This window comes from Rhincodon typus, chromosome 23 (genome assembly GCF_021869965.1).
Source record: "Rhincodon typus isolate 14 chromosome 23, sRhiTyp1.1, whole genome shotgun sequence".
Lineage (NCBI taxonomy): Eukaryota > Metazoa > Chordata > Chondrichthyes > Orectolobiformes > Rhincodontidae > Rhincodon > Rhincodon typus.
The window spans coordinates 9777863-9794557 of record NC_063354.1 but is presented as its reverse complement, the minus strand read 5'-3'; the positions used below and the strand labels follow the sequence as shown (position 1 = coordinate 9794557).

The 16695-nt window shown below is 37.7% G+C and overlaps 2 protein-coding genes across 10 annotated transcripts in view; both read left to right on the top strand.

Moving 5' to 3' along the window:
* The window catches only part of rnf213a (ring finger protein 213a), a 111337-nt gene extending 105784 nt beyond the window's left edge, over positions 1-5553 (top strand). Inside the window, exons 51-54 of one of the 3 annotated variants that reach the window (XM_048610657.1) lie at positions 823-1020; positions 2002-2091; positions 4020-4198; positions 4789-5553. In XM_048610657.1, the coding sequence (XP_048466614.1) occupies positions 823-1020; positions 2002-2091; positions 4020-4198; positions 4789-4948 (627 nt within the window). In that variant the 3' untranslated portion in view covers positions 4949-5553. The remainder of the gene's footprint in view (positions 1-822; positions 1021-2001; positions 2092-4019; positions 4199-4788) is intronic. The other 2 variants (XM_048610658.1, XM_048610659.1) reach the window with 2 other exon arrangements.
* A 7311-nt stretch (positions 5554-12864) lies between these two features.
* Positions 12865-16695, top strand: part of LOC109914772 (endonuclease V) — a 101070-nt gene continuing 97239 nt past the window's right edge. For all 7 annotated transcript variants that reach the window (XM_048610663.1, XM_048610664.1, XM_048610660.1 and 4 more), the window contains exon 1: positions 12865-12973. In XM_048610663.1, the coding sequence (XP_048466620.1) occupies positions 12909-12973 (65 nt within the window). In that variant the 5' untranslated portion in view covers positions 12865-12908. The remainder of the gene's footprint in view (positions 12974-16695) is intronic.

The window sequence follows — 16695 nt, the reverse complement described above, 5'->3', positions numbered from 1 at the left end:
AGGTCTTGGAGAATAAGAAAAACAGAAAATGCTGGGAATACTCGGCAGGCCAGGCAATATTTGGGGAGGGAGAAATGGAGGTGAAGTTTCAAGCCAACAACTTTTCATTAAAATTCAAAGTAGTTAGTGATTTAGCACTTAGCAAGGAAGGAACAGAAGGGAAGGTTTGTCTTACAGTGGAAGGCAAAAGCAATTACATGTCAAAAGGAATGATGATGCATGGCAGAAGTGGGTGGTATTGAAACAAGTGAAGAAACAAAAGGTTGTTCTATGGGAGATATGCATCTTGCAGATAGTTGTCCTTCTCTTTGAGTCCAATCCAAATAGAATAGCCTCCTGAAATATGTCTTTTAACATAATAGAAATGGTTTTCAAGGTTTGTTTTGAATTGCTGTTGCTTCATACTGCCTTAGTTCTTCAGGTATTGTTTTTGTTTGTTTTGCATCCAAGAACTTTTCTAGTTTAGCAGACGGTGAGTATTTTATCAATAGCCTTAAGTAATTTCTTTTAAAATGAACATATTAGAGTAGGAACATCATTGAAATACTGCTAGTTCAGAGTGATTCTCCCTAACATATTCCATAATCTTGAAAACTGCAGCTGGATATGAAATTCTCAAAGTTTGATGGCCTGCTAAAGAGATCTCACTGATGCACCAGAATAGTATATTGGTGAGAATATGAATAACATAGGCTGCCAATAGACTTGAACTCTGTGTTTCCCTCCAACATAAAATATCTTGTAATGTTACCAATTTGCAGTATTTTCTTCACCTAGTTTCTTGTCATCCCAAATCATATCCATCAATGTTTTTCCTTTTAGGAGTTACTGCCAAACTCAATTATTAATGCAATAAGTGGCGAACTACAATCATATAGCGATGTGTGTGAAGCATTCACGGCTGTGGAAGTTACTTTAGGATTTCTGGCCATGTCAGGGGGGGACCCTAATCTACAGCTTGTGGTTTACTTGAAGGAGGTATTACAAATGGAAGATCAAACTGCACCACATATACTGGAAGTAAGAACATTTATCCTGAATGCATAAAATACTCTGGATTTATATTGTTTTAATCTGACAGGCTGTCCTTTTTTTTCATTGAATGTTTACAAATTATTTCTATTTTGTACTATATAAACATAACTTGATTTCTACTTGCTTATCCAGAACTGACATTGATGAATAAAATACACTACTGTAATATTCATGCTGACAAATTTTGGTATTCAATCTCAACATGACTCAGTTGATAGCCCTTTAAATCAGAGCCACTCTAGAACATGACGATATCTTTTGGACAAATAGTTAAGTACAATTTTGAGGGAGCACTGTGCTACTGGAGGTAAGAGTTGTTGGTTCAACATTATGTCAAGACCTATACAGGCAAAATCCTGCAGATGCGAGTAAAATGACATCTCCTGCTTATTCAGATATTGACATCCCATGTCATGAATTGAAGAAGAGCAGGGAGTTCGCCTGGTATCCTGGCTAAGATTGATATGCTCAGTCCGTGTTAATAACAAAAATTGGTCATTTGTCCAATTTCTGTTGTGTAACCTTGCTGCAAGTTGCCCACTGAATTTCCCCAAATCACAATGATAACTCCACTTCAAATTCACTCATCATATGTGTATAACCCTCTTTTGGAGATAAGCAGTAAAGTACTGTATAAATTCTAGTTGTTAAAATCTAATTCTATTTAGACTTAAGTGATAGGCTCTACTGAATTTTACCTAGATTCATCATTCAAAGTCATCTTATTTGAAAAAATATCCTCCATGCTCGGGGATCTAGCTGGATCATCTAAGATTTCAGTATGAAGTAATAATTTTACTTCTTTCTGCGATTTTTTTTTTTTTTTTAAGAAGTCTTTTGCCAATATTAGCTTTATTTCCCATTCACATTAGAGATGATGGGACGTTGTATATGGCTGTTTGGATCTATGAGAACAAGGAGTACAAGCATTTTTAATACATGTTAAATACATTCTTTTTACTCAAGGCATTGAGAAGGTGCAACTTAAAACACATCCAAGCACTTTGGCAACTCCTTTCTGCAAGGAAATCAGAATGCTTCCTCCGCCTGAAGCAGGTAAGGATTGGAATTATTAGCTGCAAGAATCCATTTATTTTTCGTGGGCTGTAGATAGTGCAGGCAAGGTTTATGTCCCTTCCCTTGATCCCCAGAAAAGGTGAGGCTGGGGCTCCTCCCTGAAATACCACATGTTAATGAGTTCATAGGAAATTCCAACATTTGACACAACAATAATGAAAGAATGGGTAATATATGTCTGAAGTTGGGTGGTGTGTGACTTGAAGGGTAGTTTGAAGATTATGGTATACCTGCATCCTTGCTATCATCACAGTGGTGGAGGGAATGGACATTCGATAATGCTTCAGGTTCTTGTCAGGTTCCTGCAATGCACTCTTTATTCACTGTGTCCATTCTTTGTACGGTGATGGAAGGAGTTAACATTGAATTCAGTGGCAAAGATGCTGTTTTAAATAGACTGCTGTTCTTAGATATTATTAAGCTTATGGGCATTTTTGTAGGTGCGCCCACTATTACATATATGAATGAATTTACATAATTGTGCATGACTGTGGATATTTTGATTTATAGTCTGTGTTCAGCTAAAATTTATATTGAGCCATGTTATCAAAAGGTAAGCATTGGAATGCGATGGCCTGGTGGTATTATAGTTAGACGAGTGGTATTATTGCTAAACTATTAATCCAGAAACCCAGGCAATGTTCTGAGGAACTGGGTTTGAATCTTGCCATGGCTGATGATGGAATTTGAATTCAATTAAAGTCTGGAATTAAGAGTCTACAATGAAACCATTGATTGGGAAAAACCCAGCTGGTTCACTAATGTCCTTTAGGGAAGGGCATCTGCCATCCTCACCTGGTCTGGCCTACATGTGACTCCAGACCCACATCAATGTGGTTTCTTAATTGCCTTATGGGTAATTAGGAATGGGCAATAAATGCTGGTCTAGCAATCAAATGTCGAAATGTGAATTAATAAACAATTAGATATAATAACTAAAAAGCTACTCCATCTGCTTAATTAACAGGCTCAGCCAGGCTACACTGTAAAGATGCAGGCTTAAACTTTTCACAAAGAGATATGCACAGTTCTTGGGAGCAGTGGTCTGTCCTATTTGCAGCAACCATTGTTCGGTTCAGAGCACTATATGATAGTGGCTGGAGGTGGAATTCCTGGTGTCCTCTTAAATTTCAATGACAGCATTGTATTAGGAGAGCTAAAGTGCAAACATACCCCAAAGGTTTATGCCCTCCAGACAAAAAGAAGCAACTAAATAGATAATAGTTGTTGATAGAAAAATGTTAATACTCATCTTTATTTGTTGATATGTATGAGGGTTTTTGGTGTGACTACAAGGCAGTAACTAGATTGGACCTTTCTGCCTACTGCACACTACTCTCTTGTGCTCAGTAAGTACAGAAAAGCACTAGTAAACTTCATCCCTGCTGTACTGAGTTTGGGTTTACTCTTCAGCATGCTGTTGCGTAGCTGATCTACATCTCTTTGGGAAGGAGATGGGTAGATATAAGGCAAAGGATGTATTCAACCCAGGCTATTGCTGCATGTCTTCTAGCAGTCTGTTTTAATCACCATTGGCTTAAGTCTCAGAAGTGGTTAGCCAACTACCCTCTGTGCACCATAAGTTGTGAAGAACAGGGGAATGCAGAGGAATGTTATTTATATCAAAGAGATACTACAGGATTTCAGTCAAGATGAGCAACTGTTAATTTATCAAGAAATAATTTGGCATTTGACTAGTAGGAACATCGAGGGACAGTGTAAAGCATAAAATGTTGAATTAATTTTATAGTGCAGATTAAAAAGATTGCTGTTAAGTGTATGGTGCATACTTATACTGAAGGGTTACAACTAGTTTAATGCAGTAGGCAAACCTTTTTAAAGATCAGAGAGAGAAATGTATCAATCAAAGTTAAAGTTCTTCATTGTTTTTGTGTGTGTATTTTTAGGATCCTTTCTCAGGAATTCGAAATGAATATAAAGAGGACCTCAGTGCAGAGGAAAGGAAACGATTGCATGCTTTCTTCATGCAAGCAAGTGTAGATATATTTATCCTGGAGCTGCATGAAATGTTGATTTTGAAATGCAAACATGCTCAACCATCAGAATCTTTAAACGCATCGTGGAGGTATGCCGACTTGTTATAAAAGTTATCCTTCAGTTTGGCATGATGAAGTGATTTATATGTCAGTTTTTCAGTAAACAAATTAAATGTAGAAACACAGAGTTTAAATTAGTAGAATATACATATTGATAACTCTGAGTCCTTCAGTTTGTCATTTGCTCACCAAAGGAAAAGAGATTTTCATGGAGTACTTTCTGGCCTTGTCTGATTTTGGTGTAGTTGGTGTAGTGCAATATGTAGTTAATCATGTTCATTATCATGGTCCACCAAAATCAATCCTCTTAACCCGTCACCTGGGAACTACTTTGTTAGCGAAACTAGTATGTCTAAAATCAAGCCAAGTCGCCCTATTTTATTTATAATGTCTGCCAAGAGGGGCATAGCAATGCCCATGATCTACACAACTCAATTGCTGAAATGTTGAACTGATGGTAAATGAGAGGGATACTGAAGGCTTTGAAAACAGTTAGCAAAGGTTGGGAAAAGAGGCTCTGCTTCAAATTTCTTAATTCAGAATAAGTTTAGAAGCTTTTTGTAAGAAGTTGAAAAATCTGATTGATTTTCCAATATCTAAAGTTATCTTTATTTTTCAGTTTGAAAGATTCATTGAGAATTCTTATGGATATGAAAGACGTGGATAATTTGCCAGAACTTGAAGACCTTTTCCCAGACGAAATTCTATTGTCAAAGAGTGTGGAGATCTGGAAAGCAGCTGTGAATTTCAAACGGGAGCGATTACAAGTTTCAAGATAATTTTGGAGAACCATTTAGACAAGATCTTTGTTACACAGCCATAACTATTTAATTCTGACTCAAAATAGAGATCATAGCAGAAACAATTACTTTGTAATTCCTTTTTTTTAATCACTGAAGCAATGATTTATCAAGGACTGTGTCAGATATAACTGCCTTTGTTTTGCACTTGGAGTTCTTTGAAGAGGTGTTTGAAGTTTACGAAAACTAGTGATATTATTAAAAGTTAGTCAGTCATTGCTCATCTTGGTGTCTTAATCCAAGGTCAGTTAAGCATTGTAACACATCATGAAATTCCAATTTTCTCCTGCACTGCATATACATTTACAGTACGTGAATACAGGTGTTAGAATATATTCTGCCTGCCATAATGAAAAATGCATACAATCTTCTATCTTCATTGAGGTGCCTTTATGTTAAAATGCTGCTTAAAAATGTGAATGTTGGTTTCTGAAATGAAACCACATTTGAATAAAGACTTGCAAGTGCTTTTTTTGGAAAACTTTTCAGTTAATTTTGAAAACATAATGTTTGCTTTTAATTTTCAGCATTGCCTGTAAGTTCTTACAAAAATCAATAAAGCATGTTAATTTAAAAATACATAATTTTTAACAGTGGCAAGCTGTTATTATTTTGAAGTAATGCAGCAGCAAAACATGTTAACATCATCAGCATCAGAGCAAATGTGTTTGTCTCTATCTTGTCCTCCCAATTTAACAATATATTGAGGCATTGTATACAGTTTGATGGAAACTTAAATAACTCAAGTGTTATATGCTGCTGTGGTTAATTTCAACCTGAATGGCCATAAATTAGCTCTGTATGAGGAAGGACTTAAACTAATTTTGCAATAGGGTAGGCAATTAGATGAAATATTAGAGAGGAGAAATAAGGTGTACAGATGAGTTGAAGAGAAAACTAGCAGTAAACTAAAGAGTAGTTCAGGAACAAAAAGAATCAGAATAGCCCATGTCATGCAGTCTGATATAGTTTTGAAGAGAATGTCTGTAGAATGCAAATAGTATGGTGAGCTGCATGCAATGATCACCACATAGGGCTATGATATGAACGGGGAACAAGAGTAGCCCACTCAGTCCTTTGAGTCTCCACCATTCAATAAGATCAGACGGCTGATCTGATTTTAACCCCAACTCTATTGATAATCTTGCATCTCCTTGCTAATCCAGAATCTATCAACCTCTGCCTTAAAAAATATAAAGATTCTACATCCACTGCCCCTTGAGAAAAGAAATTCTAAAGACTCTCAACTCTCAGAGAAAAATGTTCACTCATCTCTGTCTTAAATGGGCAAACCCTTTTTTTAAACTATGGTCCCTGGTTCTAGATTCTCTCACGGGGAAATATCCTTTCCAGATCCATCCGGTCAAGTCACCTCAGGATCCAGAAGATACAAGTCTTTCCTTTATAAGGCAATCCGCCTAGTAAACTTTCTTTGAACAGCTTTCAACACATTTAACATCCTTCATAAGTATAGTGACCAGTACTGTACACAGTACTCCAGATATAGTCTCACCAATGCCCTGTATAACTGAAATATAATCTTCCCACCATTGCATTCAATTTCCCTTGAATTTCCTGATTACTTGATGTACCTGTATACTACTCTTTTGTGATCTATGCATTAGGACACCCAGATCTCCCTGCATCTCAGCTCCGCAACCTCTCACCATTTAGATAATATCCTTTTTATTCTTTTGGGTAAAATGGACAATTTCACACTTTCCCACATTGTACTCCATTTGCCAGATCTTTGCCCACTCACTTCACCTACCTATAACACCTACCTATTCACTATCCTACCAGTCTTTGTGTCATCAGCAAATTTAGCCATCATACCTTTAGTCTATTCATCCAAATTATTTGTATAAATTGTAAAGAGCTGAGGCTCCAGTACCAATGGCTGTGGCACACCACTCGTGACATGCTGTCTCTCTGAAAAAGACCCATTTATTACTACTTTTTGATTCTCGTTAGGCAGCCAATCTTCTATCCATCCCATTATGTTACCCTCTACACCATGAACTTTTATTTTCCACGATGACCTTTGATGTGGCACCTTATCAAATGTCTCTGGAAATCCAAGTACAATACATCCACTGGTTCCCTTTATCTATAGCATTAGTTACTTCTTCAAAGAACTCCAATAAATTAATTAACCATAATTTCTCCTTGACAAAACCATGTTGGTTCTGCCTACATAATGCAATAGCCATGTTAGAACTGGTTCAGTGAAGGAGTGCATTAAGAACTTAATATTCCTGCCTACATGGTATTTTGGATAGATTCCACTCTGTTAGTGAGCATTGATGGAAGAAGCTATTAAAGTGTTGGTGAGGGTTGACATAGTTCAGAGGTTGAAGACAGAATCTATTTAGTCAGAATTAAAGAATAATTGATGCACTGTTACCTTATTAGGTGTGATCTCAACTTACCAAATAGTGGGAAAGAAATTTGCCAGTTTCAATTATCTTAGTACAGACTGGGATAAAAACAATGTAGAGGAGAGCAAGAGAGAGGGGATTCTTTGATCTGCACACAATAGAATTTCATCAGATTGTTTGCAGTTCAACAAGGAAGGTACAAATGTTAGATCTACTTCAAATGGAATGAAGTAAGGCAAATGGGGTATATTTCAAAGGATGAAAAAATGATCATATGATCAGGTTTAGAATTGTTGAAAACCCCCAATATGGAAAAGCATGTAATTGAAGATGTAGAGGATAAAACGAGGCAGCAAAAGGATTTATGGTAAATGCAAAATATTATAGTGGAGAACCAAACTGAATGAAAGTATTGAGCCATAAGAAGGGAAATAAATGAGGCAAACAGGACATGAGAATAGATTACCTATTAACAAAAAGGGGAACCAAGAGTCTTAGAAGTACAAAAGGGGGAGATGGATAATTAGAGAAAATTTGAGGCCAGTTAGGGACTGAAATAGAAATATTGTAGATGCAGTAAGCAGAGTTGAGCTATACATGCTTTGCATCTGTCTTCAACAGAGAAGAAGATGCTGCTGATGTACTGGGAAAAATGGAGGCAGTACTGGATAGGATTAAAAAAAAGGTATTTTAAAAGGTAAGCTGTACTTGAAGATTAAACAAAGAGGTGGAAGGTTCAGGAGACTGAATTTCCGGTCATTGTCACAAAGAAGCGTGGTACTATTAGGGAACATTGTTACGCACTGAGATAATAATATCTGGAATGCACAAAACAGTGGTTAAACCAGATTCAATAGTAACATTCAGAGAGAATTGAACATTTTCAGACTTAAGGGGAACAAGCAAGGAGTGTGACAAATGGGATAGTGTCATTGAAAAGGCATAATGGTCTGAATTGTTTCTTGTGCAGTATCATTCCATAATTCAATTTCATCTCCTTTATCACATTTAAGCCATAGTTTACTGAAGCACACTTTTTAAAGTGGTGTCCCATTACAGCAACCACAATGTATAGAAAGGATGCAAGAAGAAATACTGGGTGCTTGTGATAAAGGAATGGGTGATAAATCATGCGTGATTTTACTTTACATACAAATTGGAAAAATCTAATTGGCAATGGTAGCCTGAATGAGGAATTGATAGGATGCTTCTGAAACAATTTCTTAGAGCAACATGTTACGGAACGGACCAGAGAGCAGGCTATACCAAACTTGGTATTGTATAATGTGATGGGATTAATTAATTACCTCCCTGTAAAGGAAACTCTAGATGTTAATAACCACAATATGAATGAATTTTACATCCTGTTCGTAGATGGGAAGATTAGGTCTAAGACAAATATTTTAAACTTAAATACGAGCAACTATATGGGCAGAACAGCAAGCTGTAGTAACTCAAATGAACTGGGCTGCGACTAGGGGATAGATCAATAGAGAATCAATGACAGACTTTTAAGGGGCGATTTCCATTACAGTATATTACCACAATAAAGAACATTTCTGAGGAAGGACTCAGCATCTGTGGTTTACTAAAGAAGTTCAGGAAAGCATCAAAGTTAAGGAAAAGTATATAATTGGACAAAGCTGAGTGACAGGTCAAATGGTTGATAGAATATAAAGACAGAAAATGACAGAAGAAATTAAAGCATGAGATTAAGCAAGCTAGAAATTGTAAAACAAATATTTTCTACAGGTATTTACAAAGGAAAAGAACAAGAAGTGATTGTTGATCGTCAAAAGAATGAGAATGGGGAGTTAATGCAGATGAAAAGAACAAATATTTTGCTTCTATCTTCATTACAGAGGATATAAAAAATTTGCAGTAATACTTGTAAATGAGGAGGTGGAAGAGAGAGAGGAACATGTTGAAATTATAATCACTAGGAAAGTGATATGGATCAAACTGATGGAACTGTGGGGTGCCACATCCTCAGGTCTGATGGACTTTATCCCAGGGTTTTAAAAGAGGTGGCTAATAAGGTGTTGAGTCTTCAAAATTCATTAAATTCAACAAAAAACTTCATCAGACTGGAAAGTATTGAATATAATCCCTCTGTTTAAGAGGGGAAAGAAATGGCAAACTATAGGCAGTTTAGGTTAATATTCCATTAGAAATGATCCATTTCTGAAGAACAGTGCAGACCTGAAACATCAGCTTTCCTGCTCCTCTGGTGCTGCCTGGCCTGCTGTGTTCATCCAGCTCCACACCTTGTTATATTGGGTTAATGTTTGTTATGGGGAAGCTGTTAGAATCAATCATCAATCATTATAGCTGGACACTTAGAAAATGGAGAGGTTCTCCAAAAATGTGAAACACAGAGGAATTTAGGTGTTCTTGTACATGAAACACAATTGGGCTGGCATGAAAGAGGAGTTGATGCCTGGGACAGATCAGCCATCATTTTGTTGAATGGTATAGCAGGCTTGAGACGCTGAAAGTCCTACTTCTGCTGCTAACTCATAAGTTTGTATGTGTTGCCCTTGCCATCAGTCAGTTCAAATATGATACAATAAGCCCTGGTTCCACTAGGATATCCAGTTGTTTAATATCATTGTTCTGAGGAAGGGGCACCAGACCCGAAACGTTAACTCTGATTTTTTCTTCACAGATGCTGCCAGACTTGTTAGGCTTTTCCAACAACTTTGTTTTTGTTCTTTTACTGTTGTTGGGTCAAAACCCTGGAATTCCCTCCCTAATAGCATTGTGGGTCTACCTACAACACAATGACTGCAGCAATTCAAGAAGGCAGCTCACCACCACCACCTTCTCAAGGGTAACTAGGGATAGGCAGAAAATGTTGGCTTGCTGATGATGCTCATGCCCCACAACGGACTTTTAAAAAGCTACCAAGACCTTTTGAGTAGGAAAAACATCAATGCAGTAATACTAAAGGACAGGAGATGGCGCCATAAACATGCAACGGCAAATTGCATTTTAAATCCTTGCAACTGACGCATTTGATATTTCAAACATTTTATACCACTGGTTTTGCTCCAGTGACCTATATTTATTTCTAAGTCATCGAATTGAATTTATGTCATGCAATTTAACATTACCAATACTTGACTATTCACAACAATCTTCTCATGCCACGACTTATTCAAGTTTGACATGGTAGCTCAGTGATTAACACAACTGCCTCAGAGCATCAGGCACCAATCTTCTCATGCCACGACTTATTCAAGTTTGACATGGTAGCTCAGTGATTAACACAACTGCCTCAGGGCATCAGGCACCCGGTTCAATTCCACCTTCGTGTGACTGTCTGTCTGTCTGTGTGTGTGTGTGTGTGGAGTTTGCACATTCTCCCTGTGTCTGGGCAGGTTTCCTCCCACAGTCCAAAGACATGTGGGTTATTTGATTAGCCATGGGAAATACAGGGGTGGGTCTGGATGGGATACCCTTTGGAAGCTCAGTGGGCCTGAATGGCCTGCTTCCACACTGTGGGGTTTTAATTGTTCTAATATAGCATAACTAATTAGCAAATAATTGGGAGTTTATCCTGTAGAGGAATTAATGAGGGAGAGATGACTAAAGTTCCAAAAATACGTTAGAAGTTGAAGAGTTTAAGGAGAAAATTTCCGAAACTAGGAGCACAAGGAGACCATTCAATGAGATTAATCTGTATCCTAATGTCATTTACCCATTTTGGTTCCATAATCCCCAATTCCCTTTTCTAATAAAAAAGAGTTAGCATCCACTACTTTTTAATAGGAGAGAGCCATCCTTTGTGGAAGTATTTCCTTCTACCTTAAATGGCTCTGCTTTTGAAGTCATGTCCACATATCCTGTACTCTCTCACCAATTGTCCTATTAACTCTTTCCATGTTCCTCTGTTGTGATCAAAATTAAAATGATCTTTCTTCGTATCTTAACTTTTGGATCTCTGGTTACAATGCAGGACAAGATAGCCTCATCTCTTGCCACATTGGTTGTAAAAATAATTTGAAAGTAAATTGGAGTTCCCTGTAATTATCTGTAGGAACAAATGGTAGGTTTGTTTCCTTTTGTAGATCTGTACTAGGTGCTCAGTGCAGTGCATAGTTACTACTGTAAGGAAGTACTGATTTCTTGAATTGTGTGCTCATCTCAAGTGATGCCTAAACACTAAATGTGTTGGAATTGCTGACCAAGACCACAGTCAAACAACTTTGCTTTTTGTCATTAAATGTCAATCAATCTCTGTTCAATGTACAGCAGATCCAGAAGGCCCTTGTGGCCCTACCTCTGAGAAGGAGGCCAGGGTTCAAGTCCGATATGCTCCATAGGTGCGTAATAACATCTCTGAACTGGTTAATTAGAGAATATCTACAACAGATCCAAACAGAATACAAGGAAAGTCCAGTGTGAAGAGCCCTGGAAGCATGCTACACTTACCATATGTTCTGCTTCAAATTACTCAAAGCTAAATGACTACCAACAGATTGAAGTTACTACATTGTAATAGATTTGTTGGCTCAGTGCAAACAGATTCTAAGTGGATGAGTTAACAGCAGGATTCAGATCGCAGAAATAGGAACGACTTCCCTATAAAACACCAATTAGCAATTTAGTATTATAGCAAAACATCAAATGCTTATTCTCACTGTTTTCAAGTGGCAGCTGCATTGCTGTGGAGAATAAGCATTCAATGTTTGCTATAATTCTAAATTGCTAATTGGTATTCTGAAATAGAGTCACTGAACTCAAAATGTTAACTCTGCTTTCTCTCCATAGATGCTGCCAGACCTGCATAGTTTTTCCAGTAACTTCTGATTTCCAGCATCTGCAGAAATCACTTGCATCAAAATTAAATGTTGCTCTGTAGCTAATTTGCAAAAGTCATAATGTTTGAACAATTCAGATTTGCAATTCAGCTCCTTCTTTTAGACTGTCTTTTGTATGTGAATATAATGAAAACTTATGCTACTGTATATAGCAAACCTATAAAATGGGCATTAATCAGCACCTAACTTTAATATAAAACAAAGAAATGTGATCTTAAATGAACAAAAACAGAAATTACTGGATAAACTCAAAAGGCCTGGTAGCAACTGTGGAGAGAAAAAAAGAGCTAATTTTACTTCTATTTAAGTGAACAGAATTACAATTTCACACTTTGTTTGATTTAAGTCGCTAAGATGGGAGATTAGTATGGTTTATGGTTTCAAATTAACTCCATAATGTGCTATTAAGATGAATTAATTTTATCCATCAGTTATGTCTATGGTGTAGAGGCATGTGAGTGACAAATTACCAACTAAAACGTTGAGACAGCATTGTATTTTCTGCCTAGTTTCAGACTGGTGAGGCAGCTTAATGACCTAAATGGTGCTTAACCACTTTGATCACTGAAATGTGTATAATTTAAACAGGGCAGTTGTACCTGGGAAAGTTGGTCCCGCACAAGCTGGACTCCTCCTGAAAGGGGGAGCTGTAGGGGGAGTAGTCCAGGCTACCAGTGGAAAGAGGCTGGAGAGGAGGCACGTGCGCGTGACCTCCACTGTGTAGATTCAGCAATGGCGGTGGTGTTGCGGGAGGGGGAGTGTAAAGATGAGGAACTGCTTCTTCGGGAATGGGAGAGGTACTCTAACACCTGCTTTTTAACCGGGAAGGGGAAGAGGAAACAAAATAGCCCCCATAAGATCCAGCACACGTCCCCACCAGCGCGGGTCTTTTAGACAGAGCGGAATCGCGGCCGATGGTCGTCTTCATCGGTAACCGAGAGGACCCTGCTGCATGCTGGGACTTGTGGGATGACGTCACATAGGAACTACATCTCCCAGAATGCCGCGCTGCACCCACCTGGAGGGCCATTTCATTCCCCCATCCTGTATCTCCACCCTAGCTACAGCAGAACTGCTTCAACCACAGAGACAAAACTGAAAATGCACTGTTAAATAGAGAAGGAATAGGTTTTTATTTTAATCTAGTGTAAGATGTTGGAAGCATGCTTTGGACTTCAAATATAGCAGTGAATATTCAACACAGAACCAGGTCACAATGGCATTTATGCTCCCATTGGATTCTCCTCCTAATTTTACCAACATACTTCTTTTGCATGCAATGTGTGTCGGTTGACCTTCATCCATTCAGTCAACGGAGCTAGCAAAAGTCGTAACACAGAAAAGTCTGGTTTAAAAATAATGAAGTATTTTTGTAATAAGGTTTTGATTTCATTCTGTACTTTCAACAAATAACAACAATAATGCAATTTTACAGATACATTAAACTATAAGAAGACTAAGGTTTGAGAGCCTGTGGGATCCAGGGCAATTTGACATATCGAATCTAGAATTGATACAGTGACAGGAGAGTGATTGCCAAAGGTTGTCTTTGTGATTGCAAGCCTGTGTCCATTTGTGTAACTCAGGCATTGTTGTGCTCCCTTGCTGTTTATACTGTACGTTAATGATTTTGGCACGAATGTAAGAGGTATTATCGGTAAGTTCACAGATGACATAAAAATTAGTGGTGTGATAAATAATGAAAAAGAAGCTTTAGACTACAGGACAGAACAGATGGGCTGGTCAATTAAACAGAAAGTGGCAAATGGAATTTAATGCTGAAAAGTGTGAGGTGATGTTTTTTGGAAGGACTAACAAAACAAGCCTGTACATGATGAATGGTAGGACCGTAGGAGACACAAGGGATTAGAGGCGCCTTATTGTGCATGTCCACAGATCCATGAAGCCAACTATTTGTGTCTGTGAGATGGTTAAGAAAACATAAGGGATACTTGCCTTTATTAGTTAAGGACTCGAATACAAGAGTTTGGAGGTTATGATCAAGCTGTGTAACATGCTAGTAAGGCCACAACTGAAGTGCGGTGCTGGTCACCGGCCTGTAGGAAGGATGTGACTGCACTACAGAGGGTGCTGAGGAGATTCATCGGGATGTTGCCTGTGCTGGACATTTCAACCATAAAGAGAGACTAAATAGGCTGGAGTTGTTTTCCTTGGGGCAGAGAAGGTTGAGGGGGGAACCTGTTTGAGTTGTACAAAATTATGAAGGGCACAGAGAGGGTAGTTAGGAAAAAAACATTCCCCTTAGGAGAGGAATCAATAATCAGGATTGATTTTAAGGTAAAAGGCAACAGATTAAGGAAGAATAGTTTTCAGCCAGAGGATGGTGGGTAGCTGGAGCTCATTGCCTAAAAGAAATAATTAAATGACCATTTGAAGTGCCATAGCATTTAAGGCTACGTGGCAAATGCTGGAAAATGAGACTCGAGTAGCTAGGTGCTTAATGATTGGTCTGGACAGGATGGGCCGAAAGGCCTTGCCATGCTGTAAACTGCTATGACTGACTTGCTTGCTAAGAGTAAAAGGATATGTTACTAACTTATACCTTTAAAGAAAGTCCTTTTTGATTTGACTTGGGAGAAAATGATCTGATTACAATTCTACTCATAAATGAAAACATTCTATCTGAGTTTAACAAACCCTCTATTGGGTCAGCTCCTAGCCGTCTCCTTTCAAGAGAAAAACGATTTAGCCTTTTTATCCTCTCCTGATAAGTATTATGCAATATCTCCACTATCATCCCATTAACCTGCTAGTCTTTCAGCTGCTGATCAACTTGCTGTATGCTTCCATATTTTCATCTTTTCTGTTTTTGTCAGTTGGATTAACATTTCTTTTTATGACCTTTCATGGCTTTCTTATTGTTCTGTATATCCTTTTCCTGTACTTGACCAAGTGAGTGCACATTAGTAGAAACATAAGTAATGGCATTGTAGGAATTTTTTTGTAAGTCCCAAATATTTTAGTTCACCCATTATCGCATTATGTGATATATGGGACTTGTAATGTTGGTGTTCAATTGGTAGAAATAGAAAGTCCAAAAATCCAATGGTCGTATCTTGTATCCAAACAACAATTCAGAGTTTTCCTTTTTGTGAAATGCTCAAAACAAAGTTGATTTGGGAATATTCAGCAAAGTTAACAACTATTTTGTAAGTGACAGAGCATTCCCACATACTTGAAGCCAACGTCTCAGGTATTACCCTTCTTCAGTCCTGAAGAAGGGTAATACCCGAAATATTGACTTCTCATTTCCTCCAGATGCTGCCTGGCTTTCTGTGTTCTTCCAGCCTCCTGTTTTCTACCTTGGATTGCAGCATCTGCTTTTTTTTTTGTCTCTATTCCTACATACTTGCTTTATTAAGTTAAACATATGCAGGATCATCTGGCTTGTCTTAGAAGTCTGTTCTTGCATTTTATTTTAAAGGGAAAAGACAGTTTTGAACCATGACAGTATTTTCTGGAATGTCTTGTTTATTGCATACCATTGAACAAGAGTCAATCAATCATTTAGCCCCATGACTATTCCATTGTTCAAGGATCTGCAATTTAACTTCAGTTACATGCTTGTGACATATTATCTCTTAATACATTTGATTAACACAGACCATTCAATTTCAGGTTTAAAATTAACATTTGACCCATTTGTGAATGTAAGTTCCAAATTTCTAACTATCCTTTGTAGATGCGTTTCATTAATTTGGCCATGAAAGGCCTGGCTTTAATTTTTAGGTAACTTATCAAGTTTTAGTTTTTAGGAGTTTTAGCCAGCAGGAATAGTTTCTGTGCATCTATCCTATCAGTACCATTAATGAATTTACCCTTTAACTTTGTGGATCTCTGGTTTGTGTAATCTTGCTTTGTAATTCAATCACTGGAATACAGTTGTCATTCTAGATAAATATTAACTGCATTCTGTGAACCAGTGTGTCCAGTCCCAAGCAAAGCACTTGAGATACAGTCTAATCAAGGGTCAGTATAATTACAGCATAGTTTCTAGCACCAAGAATTCTTCATCCTCTAGATGTAAGACCAGCATTCAATTAACCTTTTGGATCCCTTTTTTGTAGCTGTATGCAATATTTTAATAATATATTAGCATGGACACCTAAGGTTAAGGTTCTCCACTGTCCTTAGGTTTCACAATTAGAAAAGGACAGACAGTAGAATAGTGGTAATGTTATTGAGCTGGTAATCCAGAGTTCCAAGCTTCTGTTCTAGGGCGATAAGTTTAAATTCAATTAATTAATAAAAGTTGAAATTGAAAGCTAGCCACAGAAATATTTACCACGAAACTGTCGTTGATTGTCATAAAACCCCATTTGTTCACTTTATGTGTACTGGCCTAAAAGTGACACCAAAATGTGGTTGACTCTTAACTATCCCCTGACATGCCTAGCAAGCCTGCCAAGAGCAGTTAGGGCTGGCCATCAACCAGTGACATCCACAAGCCAAGACAACAAGGTGCAGAGCTGGATGAACGCAGCAGGCCAAGCAGCAT